Here is a 13,411-nt window from a genome sequence, read left to right on the forward strand (position 1 = left end):
TTTAACATGAAAGAATCCCTGGATCATTTATATACTTCGTGCAGATCTACCTTCATTAATTTAGTTTTGCAAAATGTTCCTTACTCATTATGATCAGTTCAATTGAGACTACCGTAACTTATAACACTATTGGTGATAATGTTAACATTTAAAATAACAAGCTATAATTCCTTTAAAATAAAAAAATATAACTTCCTTGTGTTAAAGCATTTAAGCACTTATTTCTTTCATTTTTTATATATATTTTACCTTCAAAATTTGCCAGGTTTTTTGTGTTTTTTTTTTTATATAAATATTTTCTGCTTTTACAAAAATGTTACACTGCATACCAATCCCTAAGCAGAAATATAATAACTCCTGTACCAGAACCTCACAATATAAGACATGAGCAGTGTTCCTTAAAAAGCTGTCCCAGGGTTTATATGGTCGTTTGCTGGTCCAAGTCTGTGTGCTGACTTCTGATCTCAGACTTTAACCCAAAATTCTGAAGGATCTACAATTATTTTCATCATGTAGATATGATGAGTCAATATGCTGTCTTAAAATACTCACATTAAATCAATATAGCTTGAAGGTATAGTTATCATGTAATAAAAAAAGACTGACAAGAAAACAATATACAATATGTAATACTTACCATTTTCATCCTGCATACGTTTAATGTGAGTAAAAGCTTCCTCTGCAGCTGTAATCAAACGAGCACGCCTTTTTCTAACACGTCGATCATATTCTTGCTCCTCGTAGAATCTGTCATTATGACTAGCATCACGTCTTCTAGCGGCTGCTGCAAACATTGCCCTTGACCTTGCATGGTTGTTGGGTTGCTGAACCCCATCTACTTCATAAAACTTCAAACCAGACATTTTCATAGGCTTTTTCATCACATTTTCCAAATACGGATTAAAGACCTGAAAATCCTTGTAATATTGTTCAAGAATCCACACAGACGCACGTTGAATACTCAAATGTCCGATGGTGTAGGTGTGACTCTCACCATCGGGCGATCTCACAATGTGAATAACAAATTGAGGCTGTAGTTGGCGTATAATCAACAATATAATTGCGATGTAATGAATGAATAATAAAGCATCCACAAGATGGACCGAGAATTGTACAATGCTGTAGTACGATGGCTCTTTTTCCTGCATGATTTTAACTCCATAGAATAGCCAAAATGCAAACGTTAGTACAAACACGAGAAATAAAACTACTACTCTGAAAACAAATACACGTGGCATGGTGGCTCTTGGAGCATGGAAAAACAATGCTACTGTCCCAATCAGTAGAATGAGCAGTTTAAAAGCCATGCTGATAAGCAGACCTTCGCACTCTACAGTACATGTTGTTGTCTCCCAACCACCTATTTTAAGTCTTGGTAATACTACCATAGCTATAGGAGAGACAAACCCTAACAAACTGAGTATGGCCGCAAGTCCTGTGCTTAGATATCTGCAACAATCAAATCCTCCGTTATCTTCATCAAAGCTCTCTTTTGCGAATTTCCGCATATCGTCCATCGAGAAACCAGTTTCACTAGTATTGCCTGTATAAGCTGTTGTGTTGTCGCCCCAATTGTCATCCTGTGGTAAAATTTGAACTTCAATTTTTTCACTTTCAGCAACTCGACTATCAACATCTGAACCATTTCCCGGTGTCTGAATTGTAACTGACCTATCATCCCTCCCCCGATCCGAACTTCGACCTCTGTGACCTTGAGAGTGAGATGAAGACCCATGAGGACGGTGACGATGGTGTCTACTATGATGACTGCCATGACTTCTATGCGATCTCTCGGACCGGTCACTCCGTCCTGAGCGGACAGATTCTGCTCCGTCCATCCTTCTAGGAGTAAGGGGACTGACCTCTATGGGGTGGTAGTTGTCAACTGAAAATATATGTGAAAATGATTCTTTTATTAATTAATATACCTTAATATCTCTTCAAATTTTCCTTCTTAATGAAAATCACTTATATTTAAATTTATGCACATGTATCAGCTATGAACTGAACCAAAACTAAGGGCATTTCATTTATTATTATTATTATAATAACAAAAAACCTTTAAATCCATACATATTATAAATCACTTCATTTTGATCTGTCTAAAGAAACACTGTAACCTTTTCCATACTTTCATGTATTTCACATACATGAAGAATTAAGTGTGCAAAAGTTTTTTCATCAAAGTAGCACAAAAACTCCTGCAAAATTAATAAATTAAAACCAAAATTTCACATCAGATCTGCAATAAACAGTTAGGCATTTAACTTAAAAAAAACCTTGATAAACTGTGTATCCCTGCATTGTTCACGATGTTCTTTTCACAAAAGGCACAGGTACAATGAATATAAAAAAAATATTTTCCGACCCATTGAGCTATAACTGCAGATGGGACAAATTAGCGGTACATCAACATAAAAACCTCATGCTGGGCTTACTTCAAACAAATGGAATAATTTGGCAATTTTCTCTGCTCATGAGAAAATTCACTTGCTCAAAATTATCTATATAATTATTGGTAAGTGTTTCATCTTAGCAAAATAATCCTGTAAATCACAAGATATTTTATGTATAATCCCTGATCAAAAATATACTTGCATCAACATAAAATAATCAAAACAGCTTTTCTCAAAGCTGTAGTTTTTAAACAGCTGAAAGACCTGTTTATAAATAAAGCTCGAAACAAAAATAAATCAAGGAAATAAAGTAGTATAATCAATGTTTGTAAAAGCGAACAAAGATTCTGGGTACAAAAAAAATCTCGAAATGTGCAGCTATAACTTTAGTTAATTGCTCAGTTATCATCCCTTCTTGCCCCAATTTTTCATCCTAATCGACCCTTTTAATTTTCTAATGTACTTGTCCTGAATTTTCATACATTATATTTGTTTTCCAATATTTAGTTTTTTACCTCTTTATAAGCAGACATAAATTTTACAATTCTATTTCAGCTTGCTATTTCTTGTTTCCTTACAAGAAACTATCTAGTCCTCCCAAATTGTAAGGAAAAGTTGGGGACGACCTTGCAATCAATTTATGCCCTAGGTGTTGGCCTGCCAGTCATTAGTCAAAACTATTGCCAAAAGTGTGTGGGACCTATGGCCAATAGTTTTGACTACTGACCAGCATGTCATTCAGTCAGTGTACTATTACATGGCATCAAAAAGAGCTGACAGAGGACAGAAATGCTCTACTATTCAACAACCTTGTTATCAAATAAAGTTCAATCAATGACATGCAAGTCTGAAAAGGTGCACCATTTCTATAAAAATATAAAGCAGAGTTACAGAATCTGTAATATGCAGTCAGATCATCAAAGAAAACGAGCAGCTAACGCCTGGCGGCGTTTTTGGCCAGGTTTTCAGAATTAGGCGATAATGAGTTAAAGTTCTAATAAAGGCCTTAAATAAATAACCCCCAAATTAATATGCACTACTGAAGGAAAATGGGAAAAAAAAAGAAATGGACAGGTAGAAAATGAAATAAAAAAAACAAAAAAAACTGTAATATGACTATGTGTGAAGTATACCTTGTTATAAAAGGAAAAAAAAGGAATGGACAGGTAGAAAATGAAATTAAACTAATAAAAAAAAAACTGTAATATGACTATGTGTGAAGTATGCCTTGTACAAAGCAGTCCATATTTCTTTGTAAATTGGTGTAGAAAACTAAAAGTAAGAAAAATACCATTTTCAATGTTTATATCCCTGTGACCTTGACCTTTGACCCCGAAATCAATAGGGGTCATGTACACATCAAGACCAACATACACATATATATCCAGATATTGAGCAGAAACCATATTCAGTGTTCAGGTCCCTGTGACCTTGACCTTTGACCCCATTCTCACTTTGGACCAACTAGGGTAATAGGGGATCATTCTGACCAAGTTTCTTGAAGTTTGGATAAGTAGTTGTTGAGAACAAGAGCTGTCACAGCCTCACAGGAGACAGCGCGGTCGACTATTTCGCTGCTCACGCATTCTCAGTAAGCAGGTGCATCTGGGTCGCTGCTGACTTGTTTTGCTTATACAACCTTTGGGTAGATCTGGATAATGCCAATATATACAGCCTTATACTGTCTACGCTGCTATAATTCAAATTTCTGCATAAATGTCTATACCACGAAGAAAAATGTTCTAAAAGAGCAATTTTGACATGTACGTTACTGTCGCCAGTTAAGAGTCTAAAATTTCTCTTTATTATTCATATTTAAAAACACAGGTGTATGCTCTACTTTTTTCTTTATTTTAAAATAGTTACCCTAGTAAAATATATTATCACACAACCTTTATCTGCATGGGCGTTTTTAATGACACCACGGTTCGTTTTTCTATGACTAGAAAACTCATCATTTTGAAAAACATATTCGTTACCAAACAAAAAGATGAAAATAAAGTTTCGAATACTACAGATTTTAATCAGTAAAACATATTTTAAAAGGCTAACAACAATGTTTTTGTGCTTTGAATGCATGTTTAACAATGTTTACTACCCTATGCAGGCACTATAGATGTTAGAAACCGAATATATATATGTTGACGATTCGACTTGTAAAAGACATGTTCGTGATCCCTTATAAAAACATTATAAACAATTAAGTTGGTTTCGTATGGAGATTTATCTGTTGGGTACAACACTTAGGTGTAAATAGGGCAATACAATATTTTTCAGAAAGGTTTGCTATTGAAATACAGATAGATTTCCTATGAATGGTAAGACTCCGTTACTGACATATTCGATACCGAAAATTCAAAACTAAATTTAGCGCATGCTAGCTCTGTCAATATTGCTCTGACGTCATCTAATTGTATGACGTAAATTACACTGTTTATGTCACTAACAAATATGGTGGACTTTGGCGAGGTCATACTAGTTTGAAGAGGAAATATTTCGTCCAAGAATTGAAGGTAAAGTGGCATGTTTTTGAATGCATATATCATCTTCCGTATTCTTTTGTGATGTTTGGTGATTATTTTATAAAATGTGTAAAACATTAATAATTCATATAGCATACATGTTTAACTTTTCATATGTATGCATACAGTTGTCTATAGCCACAAAGGATAAGACTTGTTCGTTACCGAACGGTAACGAACACGTCACTTTTACTATACTCTTTTGTTTATAAAATAGTGTTTAGTTAAGCGACAATCTGCTGTTAAAATAAAACAGTTTTGTTCAAAACTGTCATAAGTACACGTGAAACCTTCAATTAATGCCATTTGTTAAAACTATGATATCGAACAAACGCTTTATAATTACGTGATTTCTGAATAATGTGCTCGTTGAAACCATGCAAACTTCATTTACATAATTTGTTAAGATTTAAAAAACTGTATGGCTCTTTATTATTCATTTTTCGTGCACAAATACTTGCCAACTTTAATTGTATTTCAATGCTTGTATATCATATTAACAATGGTAGGTAACCTGTCTCTAAAATATGGTAACGAACATTTCAAGTCAAGGTAACGAACATTTCAAATTGTTTCAATCACTTATTTTTACATTTGCTTTGCAGATATGGCAAAGTCAAGGGCAGAAATACAAAAGCCTACAGGCAGAGGTTGAAGGAGAAAAGTAATGAACAGTACCTCGCTAAGGAAAGGGAAAGAAGAAGAAGCACATATGTCCCAATGGTCAGCTTTCAAAGAAAAAAAGAGAAGAGCGTAATAAGAAGAATAGAGCCTATTTGAAACGTTATCGTCAGAAGAGGAAAGAAAACGCAGTGGCTTTATTACAAAACAACCTAAATCAGGCGGAGGATCAAGCCGAGCCATCTAATACCAGTGGCTACGAAAGTGCTGCTTCTGCAAGTCAAAATAGAATGGTAGTCAGAATTAACTTTCCCCAAAGAGCAAATGGACCAAGAATGCGAATATCGAAGGAGCTGGATAAAGCTAAGAAAGAGGTCAAAGCAATGAAAGAGAAGTTTGATAATTTGAAACGCAAGTACAGAAGCACTATGCGGGCAATTCAAAGGGAGAAGAGAAAAGCGTGTCACAGTCCAAGTACTCCAAGATCAAAAGCGGCGAAGCTTATCCATGACATTAAACTCACTCCAAAACAGAGCTCTGTTGTACAGAAAGAGCTAGTGTTTGCAAACGCAGTCTGCGACGAGATAAAGTCATCTGCACGTAAAGCACCATAAAACAAAAGAAAACACTCCAAAATCTAGTAGTCGGAGACATTGTAAAGAAATACAAATTTCTCAGAAAGTTTGGTGCAAAAACTGGTATGAGTAGAAACACAATGGCAAAGGTCAACACAAAGGGATTGAGTATTAAGCGCCTCAGCCGTTCAAGAGAAGTAGCTAAGCACAGAGAAAAAGTGATAGCTTTCTTTGAGAGGGATGATAACAGTCGGAATATGCCCGGAAAATCAGATTATGTTAAGCCAAAAAGTGGTCATAAAACACAAAAAAGAGTGTTAACTGATTACCTGTCAACATTATACGACAAATTCATCAGTGAAAATGCAGGTATAAAATTGTCGTTGGCATCTTTTTGCAGAATCCGCCCGCAGCACATAGTTCTTACCTCGCTTATCACGAGAGATACGTGTCTATGCACTAAGCACCAGAACATGTCCCTGACCCTAAAAGCATTTAAACGGGAGAATGTCGACACACCTGTTAATGGAGAGAAGATGCTAGAACGTAAAAGTGAAATAGTACAGGAAATTGAAAACAAAGTAACATCTGAGAAAATTGTCATCGGACAGTGGAAACGTGTACAGATTGACGTAAAAGGCCAGACAAAGTCAGTTATGAAAATTGTTGACTCTGAAATGACTAAGGCTGAGTTTCTGGAGCATATCAAGACACAGACAAATGAGTTTGAAGGTCATGTAAAGAGAATTCAGAAACAATATAACGAAATGAAACGCCTGAAAGAGAACTTACCAGCAAATCACTGTATAGTGCATATGGACTTCAGTGAAAATTATTCATGTAAATCAGTTCAAGAAATCCAGTCAGCTTACTGGAATCAGACAAGCGTCACCCTTCATCCTATTGTAATTTATTACAAATTGGAAGACTCAAATGAAATACTTCACAAAAGCATTGTTGTTATATCCGACGAGATTGGTCATAATGCATCAACAGTACTTACGATTATTGACAAACTTATTCAAGAGGTCAAGGGTCTGAATCCGGATATAACAAACATTCACTATTGGACAGATGGACCTACTTCCCAATATCGGAATAAAGTAATTTTCTATGCCGTAGCAAACCATGTCGACACTTACGGAATTGCTGCAACTTGGAACTATTGGGAAGCCGGTCACGGCAAGGGGCCGTGCGATGGACTCGGTGGAACGGTTAAGCGCATGGCTGATGATGCAGTAAAAACAGGCAAGGTCGCCATTCAAGACCCAACCGACTTTTACTGTTGGACACAGTCGATTCACTGCACAATGAAAATTGTTAAGTTTATTTTCGTTTCCAGTGAAAGCTGCCAAGAGAAAGCTGTCACGTTAGCAGAACAGAAACTGAAACCCATCAGTGGTACAATGAAGCTACATGCAGCCAAAGGCAAGGGTAATTCCATTGTAGCTGTGCGTGAAACAAGTTGCTACTGTGAAACTTGTATTGCCTCTTCAAGTTCTGCATGTGATTCATGGAGAAATGAAACAATTGGTCTGGCAGCAAACTCAGTATTGAAACATTCTGCCATGGCTGAAAGCACTGAAGAAAAACATAACCAGCAGAGTGAGATTCAGACACCACTTCCAAGTCCTGAAATTCCTGAAAATAAAACAGAAATTAAGCAGACGGACTTTGTTGCCGCCATATACCTTGATAAGTGGTACATTGGTCAAGTGATCAATACAGACCCTGAAGACAACACTTTTGAAATATCATTTCTGGAGCAGAAGAAGAAGTCTTTCCAGTGGCCACACAGGCCTGATATCATATGGGTCGAAAGAAAGGATATTCGGTGTAAAGTGTCCGCTCCTCAGACAATTGGAAAATCAAAACGCATGCTGTCAATTGATTTAAACGACATAACGCGTGTTGAAGCACTGTTTTTTCAGCGATGAAGACATATGTTTCATTTGAAACGTTCGTTACCAAAAAAAATGAATATTTCCACACCAGTACAATATATATGGTTAAATTCTGTATCTACCCGCTTGAATACATTATGGTATACCTATCTGTTACAACTGAGTAGCAAATAAAGTTTTTTAATCAATATGACATGAAAGTTTACATTGAAAATATATCAGTAACGAACATTTTAAATTCACTGAGCTCTCTTGGATGAGATTTATATCTTCAGAAGATACTGCGGACATGTAGTTTTTGTTTTGAATGTTCATTAGTAATAAGTTCAGAGTTGTTTAATTGACATTTGAATAGTTCTTACGTCGTTTATCGGTTAAATGTTCAAAACTTTGATTTTACATTTCAATCATATCCAGATTATTACATACGGCCATGTTCGAGACATCGATCAATTGAGTAAAATGTATTTAGATAGTTTGCTTTCATCGTTTTTGCAACAGGAAATGTATTAGTGTAAAACAAGTTTGTGTATATATTTTCATTTTCTTAGGTGTAAAATATGTTTTCATGTGAAAATGTTCGTTACCATTTAACTGTTTTACGGAAATAGCAGCTACACTTCAAATTATACTATGATATCATTCAATATATACTTTTTCTATAGGGGAAATAATTAATCTATCATATTATATGACATTTTCTTCTGATTGAAGTTTATATACAGGTTTAACTAGGAAATAAAAAACACATATTCACGAGAATTTGGATAAGTCAAACTACATATTAAACAAGTAGAGAGTTAAGTTAATTTCTAAAGCCTTGAAAATATTTTTTTTGTCATTATTCTTACTTTTCTGACAAGCCACATGACCCAACTACGGCTCATGTCCAGATATACATCCTTAATGTGAATTTCCTATGCTACAGTGAAGTTACAAGAGGATATCTGCACATGATAACGGACATTTCCATGCGTTATAAAACATATATTGGTGGCATTTTGTAACTAGTTGATATGAAATAACGAGTTCAGCTATGTTCAAACCCCATTAGGTTTAGGTAGTTAAATGATCATAGTTTTAGGTTTTATTGTTCATTAAAGTTTTAAAAGTTACCAATTTTTATGTCCTTAGCTTATGTCTAATGCACCCCCTTACTGAGAAAGCGTGTGCTGGATAGTGAAACTGGGCACATCTGATGAATCTGGAGGTGTCACTGGAGTGTTTAATGACTCCAGTGGTGGTTGAAGGCATTACACAATAGCTTGAGTCTGTGTCAAAAATATTAAGTAATAAGAGAGGTAAAGATCAAGTGTATCAAAACACTATATAAGTATAGTTCTAAGCAAAAAGGGGGCCTAATTCATAAAATATTGGTGCAAGAGTTATGCATCTTGTGTCATTGGATGTGGGTGATGATGCGGAACAACTACTTGAAGTCTGAATCAAATCCATTTCGTAATAACTGAGACATAGTGAAAATGCATCAAAGTTAATCAGAGTTATGGGGATTGTTTCTCCTGATGTAGACTTTGATGGTAAACAAGTATTTAAAGTTTCAAGTCAAAAGCTTTGATAGTAAGAGAGATATTTGACTTTATCAAAAACTTTAACCAAAAATTCTAAGTTAAAAAGGGGCATAATTCTGTCAAAATTCAAACCAGAGTTATGGGAATTGTGTCTCCTGGTGTAGATTTTGATAGTAAATAACTCTTTAGAGTTTCAAGTCAAAAGCTTTAATAGTAACAGAGATATCTGACTTTATCAAAAATTTTAACAAAAATTTCTAAGTTAAAAAGGGGCATAATTCTGTCAAAATTCAAACCAGAGTTATGGGGATTGTTTCTTCTGGTGTAGACTTTGATAGTAAATAAGTATTTCAAGTTTCAAGTCAATAGCTTTGATAGTAACAGAGATATTTGACTTTATCAAACACTTTAACCAAAAATTCTAAGTTAAAAAGGGGCATAATTCTGTCAAAATTCAAATGAGTTATGGGGATTGTTTCTCCTGGTGTAGACTTTGATAGTAAATAACTATTTTAAGATTCAAGTCAATATCTTTGATAGTAACAGAGATATTTGACTTTATCAAAAACTTTAACCAACGGTGACGCCGACGCCGAGTACAATAGCTCTACATTTTCTTTGAAAAGTCAAGCTTAAAACTGCTATGCAGGTCCCAGAAGTCACAAATTAGCTATATAGCTAAATCTAGTTATTTATAGCTAGAATTAGCTAAGCAAGAGCTGTCTGTTAGCATGGTTCTCGGAAACGCTTAATTCTGCATATTTGTACGCATACTTTTGGGAAAATGACGCCAAATATTCCAACCGCATGTCCATGGGATGTGTAAAAAATTGTTGCACGCATAGCGTACCAATTACACAAAATAACAACCTTGTAAGAAGCTATTTCGCCTGCTTTGCGCTCTCGACCAATCTGAGATCATTGTTTTCCAATAATCGCATGGTGGATTAAGGTAGTACTGTTTACATAATAGATTTAATCAACACGCAACAAACATGCCTTTGATTGTGTTGACCAATTTATTTTGATAACACGTGGCTCACTTATGATTTTTGCATTCACTGCAAATTTAGATAATTGGATTAAATGATGACTGAAAGTTGCGTAGTTCGCAGGACAGTAACTGAACTTAATTGTGATGTTATTCGCAGCCGTTCCCGAATTAATGTGACAATAATTGACTCGCTTTGTTTCCACAATGGATCAAAGGGGTCTGACACGTGTAGGCCACCTTAATATGGCATAATAAATAGTCCCAAGCCACTGGGGACAAAAACATGGGTCAATGAATATATAACTATGACCAGGGAAATTGCTCCATGCGGGCCCTTTAACTACAACACTACTGTCTACCTAACGCCCAAAATTTTAAACACACTTCATTGCATCCATTGTTTCTCTCTATGAATTACAGGGCTATGCATTGCCATCCATGAAAACACACAACTTTAATCCATGCCTCAAACTATCTTCATTTTGTCAAGCTTTGTATGTCACAAAAACGAATAAATTTCGATCCATTTAGTTTTGCACGCATTCGTATACACGGAATGCATCACTTAAACAAGAGATCACAGAGTGATCTTGGCGCCCACCAATGTGCCATTTTGGAGTGTTCCAAATTTCAAGACTTACTGACTAGCTCAAGGTCAAATTTCATTTCCGTACACAACACTGTGCATGTGGTCCAAATTCGAACGCTGTAGCTTGAGAAATGTGAAAGTAGGTCACGAGATCAATCTTAAGGTCAAAGTTTAATTTGGTACACAAAACTATGCAAGTGGTCCAAATTTGAAGGCTTAGCTTGAGAAATGTGTAAGTAGGTCACTAGGTCAAAATCAAGGGTCAAATTTCACTTCAGAACACAAATCTATGCATGTGGTCCAAATCTGAAGCCTGTACCTTCAAAAATGTGAAAGTAGGTCACTAGGTCAATGTCAAGGTCAAAGTTTGTTTCGGTACACAATCCTATGCATGTGGTCCAAATTTGAAGCCTGTAGCTACAGAAATGTGAAAGTAGGTCACTAGGTCAATCTTAAGGTCAAAGTTCATTTCGGTACACAAAACTATGCATGTGGTCCAAATTTGAAGGCTGTAGCTTGAGAAATGTGAAAGTAGGTCACTAGGTCAAAATCAAGGTCAAATTTTATTTCAGAATACAGAACTATGCATGTGGTCCAAATTTGAAGCTTGTACCTTCAAAAATGTGAAAGTAGGTCACTAGGTCAATGTAAAGGTCAAAGTTTGTTTCGGTACATAAAACCATGTATGTGGTTCAAATTTGAAGGCTGTAGCTTAAGAAATGAGAAAGTAGGTCACTGGGTCAAAATCAAGGTCAAATTTCATTTCGGAACACATAACTATGCATGTGGTCCAAATTTGAAGACTGTACCTTCAAAAATGTGAAAGTAGGTCACTAGGTCAAAATCAATGTCAAATTTCATTTTGAAACACGGAACTATGCATATGGTCCAAATTTGATACCTGTACCTTCAAAAATGTGAAAGTAGGTCACTAGGTCAAAATCAAGGTCAAAGTTTTTTCAAGTGCACAAAACTATGCATGTGGTCCAAATCTGAAGGCTGTAGCTACAGAAATGTGAAAGTAGGTCACTAGGTCAAAATCAAGGTCAACTCATGTCAAGGTTCATCTTGCCACTCAAAAATATACATGTCCAAATTTGAATGTTGTAGTTATTGACAAGAAGATTTTAAAAGCTTTTCCCTATATAAGTCTATATGAACCATGTGACCCCCGGGGCGGGGCCATATTTGACCCTAGGGGGATAATTCGAACAAACTTGGTAGAGAACCACTAGATGATGCTACATTACAAGTATCAAAGCCCTAAGCTTTGTGGTTTGGACAAGAAGATTTTCAAAGTTTTTCCCTATATAAGTCTATGTAAACACTATGACCCCCAGGGTGGGGCCATATTTGACCCTAGGGGTATAATTTGAACAATCTTAGTTGAAGACCACTAGATGATGTCACATACAAAATATCAAAGCCCTAGGCCCTGTAGTTTTGGACAAGAGGTTTTTCAAAGTTTTTCCCTATACCAGTCTATATAAACCATGTGACCCCCAGGGCGGGGCCATATTTGACCCCAGAGAAATAATTTGAATCATCTTGGTAGAGGACCACTAGATAATGCTTCATACCAAATATCAAAGCCCTAGGCTCTGTGGTTTTGGACAAGAAGGTTTTCAAAGTTTTTCCCTATATAAATCTATGTAAATTATAGAAATAAACAAAGGGCCATAACTCACTCATAAATTGTTGAACCAGTCTGATTTTCAGGGGGACACAACTAGGGTACCAATACATCATTCTGACAAAGTTTGGTCAAAATCCCCCCAGTAGTTTCTGAGGAGATGCGATAACGAGAAATTGTTAACGGACGGACGGACGGACGGAATGACGGACGGACGGACCACGGACGCAGAGTGATTTTAATAGCCCACCATCTGATGATGGTGGGCTAATGATGCTTTAACACAAATTATCGGCGAGCAATTGCTACAGTTCGATAAACAAACATATTTTAGCAAGACTCACCACCACTGTTATATTTCTGTATCATTTAACTCAGTAAAAATAACAAAAGTCATTAAGTCAGCCCGATAAGCCAGATAAGTAAGGCTAATTGGAGGCATGCTACAACTGTCAATTAATCGGTACTAAAGAGATCTGATAAGCAGGAAGAAACTTAAGAAACTTAACATAATTTTACATATGTATACAGTATGTTTAGTCATTTGGATAACAAAAATAATCGGCACACCTTTCCAGGCATAATCGTCGCGCAAATAAAGAAAATAATTGGCACGGCCAGGGTGCGAATAAAGAAAATTATCAGCAT

General features: G+C 35.8%; 1 protein-coding gene across 3 annotated transcripts in view; it reads right to left on the bottom strand.

Annotated features, from left to right (window-relative positions):
• LOC123561323 (vang-like protein 2) overlaps positions 1-13,411 on the bottom strand; it is a 35,138-nt gene that overhangs the window by 15,416 nt on the left and 6,311 nt on the right. For 2 of the 3 annotated variants that reach the window (XM_045353613.2, XM_045353612.2), the window contains exon 2: positions 638-1,885. In XM_045353613.2, the coding sequence (XP_045209548.2) occupies positions 638-1,838 (1,201 nt within the window). In that variant the 5' untranslated portion in view covers positions 1,839-1,885. Of the gene's footprint in view, positions 1-637; positions 1,886-2,279; positions 2,382-13,411 lie in introns of those variants that run through there. The other variant, XM_045353611.2, reaches the window with a different exon arrangement.

This window comes from Mercenaria mercenaria, chromosome 10, assembly GCF_021730395.1.
Source record: "Mercenaria mercenaria strain notata chromosome 10, MADL_Memer_1, whole genome shotgun sequence".
NCBI lineage: Eukaryota > Metazoa > Mollusca > Bivalvia > Venerida > Veneridae > Mercenaria > Mercenaria mercenaria.